Source organism: Epinephelus moara, chromosome 19 (genome assembly GCF_006386435.1).
Source record: "Epinephelus moara isolate mb chromosome 19, YSFRI_EMoa_1.0, whole genome shotgun sequence".
In the NCBI taxonomy this organism is placed as follows: domain Eukaryota; kingdom Metazoa; phylum Chordata; class Actinopteri; order Perciformes; family Serranidae; genus Epinephelus; species Epinephelus moara.
The window spans coordinates 36463632-36471126 of NC_065524.1; the positions used below are offsets into that span (position 1 = coordinate 36463632).

General features: G+C 41.1%; 1 protein-coding gene across 1 annotated transcript in view; it reads left to right on the plus strand.

Moving 5' to 3' along the window:
• Window positions 1-5665: 5665 nt before the first annotated feature.
• Window positions 5666-7495, plus strand: part of si:ch1073-126c3.2 (uncharacterized protein LOC555816 homolog) — a 4939-nt gene continuing 3109 nt past the window's right edge. The window contains exons 1-3 of the mRNA XM_050071331.1: window positions 5666-5793; window positions 5909-5988; window positions 6173-6287. Of these exons, the coding sequence (XP_049927288.1) occupies window positions 5751-5793; window positions 5909-5988; window positions 6173-6287 (238 nt within the window). The 5' untranslated portion in view covers window positions 5666-5750. The remainder of the gene's footprint in view (window positions 5794-5908; window positions 5989-6172; window positions 6288-7495) is intronic.

The window sequence follows — 7495 nt, forward strand, 5'->3', positions numbered from 1 at the left end:
AATTAGTGTTCGAGGTTAGTCGAGACAGGGAGAAGAAAGCCTCTTTTTGGGCCCTCCTGCTGCGCTTCAAATGTCTGATATGGCACAGCTGGAGTTATCAGGCCCACTTTTAACTGCCCTGTTCCCTGCTCATCTCTTCCTTCCCTTCACTTTGATTTTTGTTTAGACAGAAAAGCCTTTCTAAACTGACAAGATCAGTTTGGTTGTATCTTTACAAGCTCACAGTTGAATATCCGTGTTAAACCCTTGCTTCCGAAGGCATTTGCACATTAATCTTACAAAATCTCCTACAGGCCCGGGTGCTGCACCTTTAAAAGGATCTGCAACCGCCGCGGCTTCTGTGCGTTAAGAAAATAAATCAGCCTCGTGATAAAAGCAAAGGGGTAATTAAAATGAGCTAATAGACGTTATTAGCTATTCATCAGCTGCGATTGCGTTCAAACTTTCCCTTGAGGCGTAGTGATCCTCCCAAACAGGAGAAGTCTTTGAAACAGGTAGCGCGACGTCTTCCTGAATACCAATTAGCTCAGACTGCTCGGCTTTCTGAGGCTCATCCATGTGAATCATTTGACAACAGAGTAGCAGTTTTCCACGGCTGGCTAATTCAGCACAATGCCTCTAAGGGAGGCAGACAAGGAGCACCGTGGGGAGAATGTCACGAGTATTTGAGAAAGGTTAGACAGAGAGGAGAGCTTGTTGCTATCATACACGCCATTCATCATCATTTTTATGCCACACAGTCACAAAGGGCTTCAGCGGGTGTGTGGCTGGCGCCGTATTGATGTGTGTGGTGCAGGTAGATTGGCCCCGTGAATGTGTTTGTGTGTGACTTGTGAGTGTGTGCCTCTCCAGAGAACCATAGCATAAAATTTTAATGCTGCCACTTTTGGAATCTAATTGACTTTTTAAAAACATTTTATGTAAATGTAAAGAGGACAGGTGTGTGGAGATACTTTGTTACTTATTATACAAATAGTACATTCACTAAAATACACAGTATTAAATCTGCTTTCGTTGAAGTCTGTAATGTGGAACAGGAACGGCAGGGTTGAAGTGTGCAGGCTGTTCTCTCAGACTGTTTTCCTACAAAAAGTAATGCATTCAAATTCCCAATCCCAAGTGGTCTGTAGGAGGCAGGTTGGGACTATGGATAAGTCACAAAACATCACAAAACTTACCATGTTTCTTGTCCCTAAACCAGACCACAGCAACTCTACTTGCCTAAACCTAACCTCTGTAAATGAACGTTAATTACGTAACTTTACGTTAAGGACGAAATGTCATTCATGGGGCACTAATTCATAGGATATCCTATGAACCCTTCTCTTCATACGAACTGTTGTGTCTGCACTTTTAGAGGATATCCTACAAACCGTTATACAGTATGAGAACACATTGCTTTAATTGCCTAAATCTTACCCCTGTAACTTTACGTTAATAACGCAACTTTACATTAAGGATGTAACATCATTCATGTGACGCTAATTCCTAGGACATTATACATATTGCTGCGTGTGTGCATTTTCGTAGGATATCCTATGAACCACTATATAAGGATATGTTTCTTTAATTGTCTAAACCTAACCTCTGTAACTTTACGTTAATCCCACACCTTTACGTGAAGGATGTCATTTGTGGAGGGCTGTTTTGTAGGATATCATACGAACTGTTGTGTCTGCATCTTTGTAGGATATCCTACAAAATCATTCTGTGAGGATACCTTGCTGTAATTGCCTAAACCTAACCACCGTAGCTTTACGTTATTTCTGTAACTTAACATTAAGTACGTAACATCACTGTGGGTTGCTAATTTGATATCATACAAACTCTTGTGTCTGCATTTTTGTAGGATATTCTATGAACAGTTCTATGAGGATTGCTTTAATTCCCTAAACTAAACCTCTGTATCTTTTACGTTTCGGACGTAACTTTACGTTTAGGATGTTACGCCATTCGTGGGGCGTCGTCAAATGACCTATGAACTGTTGTGTCAGCATTTTTGTAGGATATAATTCGAAGCGTTCTATGAGGATACATTGCGTTAATAGCCTAAACCTAACCTCGAACTTTACGTTAATTACATAACGTTAAGGATGTAATGTCCTGCCTGGGGCGCTAATTCATAGGATATCCCACGAACCATTTATTGAGAATACGTTGCTTTAATTGACTAAACCTAACCTCTGTCGATTTACGTTTATTAGGTAACTTCACATTGAGTACATAACGTCATTTGTGGGGCACTATTTTTTGTAGACTATCATACGAACTGTTGTTTTTGCATTTTTGTAAGATATCCTACGAACCATTCTATGAGGATATATTGCTTTAATTGCCTAAACCTAACCTATGTAACATTACGTTAATTACATAACTTTATGTTAAGGATGTAATGTCATTCGTGGGGTGCTAATTCGTAGGATATCCTATGATCCGCTCAATGAGGATACGTTGTTTTAATTGCCCAAACCTATGGTTATCATACGAACTGTCCTACAAGGAAGTATGTTATGTGGATGTTGTTTGTCAGAATTAATCTAATCATTTTCTCAGTAATTAGACGAGTTAAAGTTAACTTACGTTGATTTAAGGCCCTTCAGGTGTGACCTTGTCCTTCTGATGGAAGAACCAGCTCATACAAACACTCGTACCATCCTTTTTTATGTATGGGGACTTGTGTGTGTATATAACATATTGCTGGCTTAATGTGACCCATATGTTACTGGATTAATAATGGTGTGGCTGCCAACAGAGAAGCACTTGATGTCATTTAATTTTAATTCCAATGGCCAGAAGTTGTTGTGTGCTCTTAGCATGCAGTTGAGAGCAAGGGGAGCCCATATGGACACCACTGGGATCCCAGTCTTACAAAGACACAGGTGCCACATGTTTGGGTACACTTTGAATGTGCCATCCAAAGAAAAACGAGAGGATTAGTCATTTCAGCAAATGCCCCAAAGCACCATATGTTCACGGCCAAGTGCCAAAGCCCTCTAGTGGTGGTTGTAATTAAGCCTCTTGTCTGTCGGGAGCAAAGGAGGAAGTAGTGTGAATTGCTCTCGAGCCAAGAACCCAGGAACAGCGCCAGGCTTTGAAGGCTGTTTGACATAGTGGCCAAACTGTGGACTTACAACTTCTGGGTCTGTCACATGATGGCATTGGGCCCAAAAAGACTTTCCCATAGGTTAAAGTTGTGAAAGAGGCGTCGGTACATTTTTTCGAGGGCCAAAACCCCTACAAAAGGATTTGTTTCACTAGTAGGATTTGATCCATTTGGTCTTATAACATTTCTAGAAGAGTCACATGATTAAATTATTGGCTTAACTGGTTAAGTTAGCTGCTCAGCCAGCGGGAAATTACTATGAACCCCACGATGTGGAAGATTTGGCTAATTCTACACCGAGGTTTCAACAGCGCTCATAGCAATGAACAGGGCCCCACCTCCACCACTGTATCCAGTTCTCTTAATACGTCCATGTATGGAGCTGCTAATATCTGGGTGGTCAGATGGGTCAGCGAAATGTTTGAACATGGCCGTTCCTGGACATTAACCACATGGTTATTAATGTATCTATGACATGTAGGGTCCCCTAACTTTAAGGAGGTAGTTAACCTAAACTCTGATGTTTCTTTAACCTTAACCAACCATGATTTTTTGCCAAACTTGAACGCAATTGGTCTGGGCCTTAACCTAATCAAACCTTAAAGCTCATCGTATCCTCCACGAATGACGTTACGTCAACGAATGTCAAAGGAAAGTTGCACAACTAAGGTAAGGTTAATTGTGTCGCTAGCCGGCGGCAGGGTTTCTGTAAAGTGCTGTAAAGTTTAATTGATTCAAAACACACATTAAACATGGCTTAATAGAGACAGTTTCGAACACGAGCACACAAATTGGCTCCATTCAAACTCACAGGTTTCACTGACAAAACAACTGTCTTATACTAAGCACGTTTCCCAAACAAATATAACATGCTAACGTTATTAGCACAAGCCTATGGCATTTTGCATTGTATACATTAGCCTAGCATGTAGTTACATCTCTCAGGAGGTGCAGGTCAGGCTATGGTGTAGGTATGGTGTAGATTTGATGCAGAAGTATAAGTCCTGCTTTAAATGTCAAGTATTGCAGCAGATAGGTTTTGATTGGAGGTAACTAAAAGCCCAGTGCGTCTCAAAAAGATGCTAAAGGGTGCCTTTGATATCAGTAGTGACAAAGCAGCAGTATTTGACGCCCTGGGAGTGAGAACTGTGTATAATTTTCTTTCTTTTTTTTCTTGGTTAAACACATTCTTCCTCCTTGTTGACATGTGGCACCTACATTACATCACTTGAGGCATTTTATGGACTTTATGGACACAGCTCCCTCTGGAGCCACAAAAGGCTTTATACAATTTTACATATGCAGTAGTACTCCGCAAGACCTGTAAACAGACTTTGATGTGTGAAATCAGTGGATCTGCCCTTTAACCATCACCGTGTAAGATCATAACCGTTTTCTTCTACCACAGTGATGGAAATATACAGTTAGTGATCACACAGGGAGCTAACTGAAGGAATGGCAGCGGGAAGGCAAAACCATGTGGTGACTGGTAACACTATCAAGCACTAGTTACAGGCACTCACACATCTGAGTGTCTTGTACTTTTATATATGAAGTCAGAGGTTTTTACACAGCGACTTTATACATCAAAATGATTATATGCATAACCTGGTCGTGTCACACTTCTATAGCAGATGCTTTCCAAAGGCTGACGCACATAAACAGCAGGCTTCCACAACAACACGTCGAAATTTATGGATTTAAGCTCTCATTTATTCATTATTGTTTGTTTTTCTACTCATTAAATGTAATCGTCCAATCAGCAGGGGAGTTCTCTATGCTGTGCTGTATGGATTTGTGTGTAACATAACATGAACACATTAAAGAAAAATGTGACTTTGTGTTCTGTCTTTGAACGCATGAGAAGAAACCCAGACTAAAAGGCGAAGGATTGAAGCATGTGAGAGGACACGCTGGCAAGATAATGACAGCTTTCGAGGTCCATTTGGAGGACTAATCTTTGTTCCTCAAATCAAACATAAAAAGGCAATTCTCTGTGTTAATGAGCTCAATCACTCTTCCTAAAAGTTTCAATAATTCATCCGCTGCCAGATCATCAGACATCCATAATGAATAACACCCACAGTGAATTATTTACACAGTCATCCTTCGCGCCACAACTTACTGACTGACACTGAGTCACCCAGTGTGTCTGACGGGCTTTTGTGCTCATTTGTGTGTGTGGATTTCATACCGACTTCATAATGTGCTCACAGCTAAGAAGTGGTGGTGGCATTCTGTGTGAAAACGAACAGTACAAAGGCTTATTACTTCGGTTAGTGTGTACTACCAGCTCCCCCATCAGCACGAAGCGGGGACATGCACAGTGGAACAAATGATGTATTATTGGAAGAAATCAGGAAATATTTGTGTGTCAGTTGCAAAAAAATCTGCACAAATAAATATGAAACGGAGCTGTACACAAAACTTAATAATATCCACCTCTGCAGGTCCAAAGTTCACGTTGCATCATGGGTTAGAAATGGAAGATTGTGAAATGTTTGCAATCCAGAGACTTCAATCTTGGCTGCAAATAACAATATTGGCCAATTCTGTAAACTTTGCTCCCGCAGACTGAGTCAATAAATCCTCCTGTCCCAACTTTCTGCCTTCATTGCTGGGTCCTAAAAAGTCTGATTCAGTGGCCATGGCATTACAGGGAACACTTATCTGGCTCTGCTCACTCGCAGGTAATCTCAGTTTTATATGTATGAAATGGAGACCGTCATGTGACTGTGTGGCTAAAACAAATAACGCAAAGGTAAAAAGTTGGATATTATACGCAGTTTGTGTGTGTGTTTGCAGTCTTGTCCTCCTCTGCACCTCAACATGAATCTTTACCTCAGAACTGCACCTCATCAGGTCAGCTCCTCGAGCATCTCAAGGTAATCTATCAATGTCTGAGAAGCTGTAACATGCACGCACATGTAGCTCACGCTGTCCGTACTCACACAAACAAACAGAAAATGAGACAGTGTGATATTTTTAAGCTACTGTTTGCTTTCCACATCATCATCCCACATTGTCATACAGAGAAAAACATGTGTTGTGTCTGATCTGAACCAACAGGTGGCAGTAGAGAATAGTGAAAGCCTGACATCTGAATGGAGCGCACAGGAGACAGCTCAGATCCTGCTGACCCTGAGGAGTCTGAATGATATTCTGCACCAACACCAGCTGAAAGGTAAGAGAGGAGTGAGACAGAGACATCTGTGTTTGTTAAGATAAGAGAAGATAAGAGGAGAGGAGACTTTATTCATCCCACGCTGGGAAAATTCAGAAAGTTCTGCACTGGTCCATTTTTGAAAACCCTTAACCACTCAAACCCTTAAAGCTCACTACCAGGAACGACCCGTTTCCTGTCATTATGTCTGAGTCAAAGCCTCACCCACTGCAACCCGACCTGCACCCATGATCTGTGTTATTCACTTCACCTGTCAGGGGTTTAAATGTCTTGGCTGATTGGTGCAAATTGATATAAAGATATATAAATTACACAGTATAAGTATGTGTAATGTGTATATGACATGTACAATATGATATGTACATGTTAAATTCAGATTCTCTTACATCATATGTATATAATAATAATTGTTAATAATAATAATAATAAGGGCTGTCAATCAATCTAAATGAATCGCATACGTCAATTTATGCTGTGAAAGTATTAAATAAAAAATTCAATTCAAATTCATTTTGGCAGGTGTGTTTCCTCTGCCACCGAAACTGGTCTGCAGTCCATTTTGTAAAGGAGGTGGTTAGTCGGTCACAAGTCGAGTTAGTCAGTTTGAACGCCTGGTCGAGTGTGGCTTGACGAACTCTGACATCTGGGTTTGCTGCTAAATGCATTGCATTGAGGTGATATTTCACGCTTGCAGTACACCGATGGTACGAACATTCCTCACTACAGAGACTGCCGAGAACGTTGCTCCTATCAACAGCTCCATCTGGGGTTTTTTAAATGTAAATGCTCCATTCAGGGGGCCGAGCAGCGCAGTCTCATCTGCCTCCATCATGTGACAAAGCCTCTATGGCCTTAAATGTTGCACCAGGTCAAAGAGCACCACGGAGCATGATTAATCAGTGTTAATTTTTTTTAATGCATTATTTTTTCTGTGATTAATCGATTGAAATGAACACGTTATTTTGACAGCCCTAATCTTACTACAGTATATAATGACTATGTGTGTGTCTGTGTGTCTGTTCCACGTTTTTCTCCTCACTGACTTGGTCAATCCATGTGAAATTTGGCACAGTGGTAGAGGGTCATGGGAGGATGCCAATGAAGCAATATTACATCAACTGGCCAAAGGGGGGCGCTATGGCGACCGACTGAAATTGCAAACTTTGAATGGGCATATCTCATGCCCCGTATGTCGTAGAGACATGAAA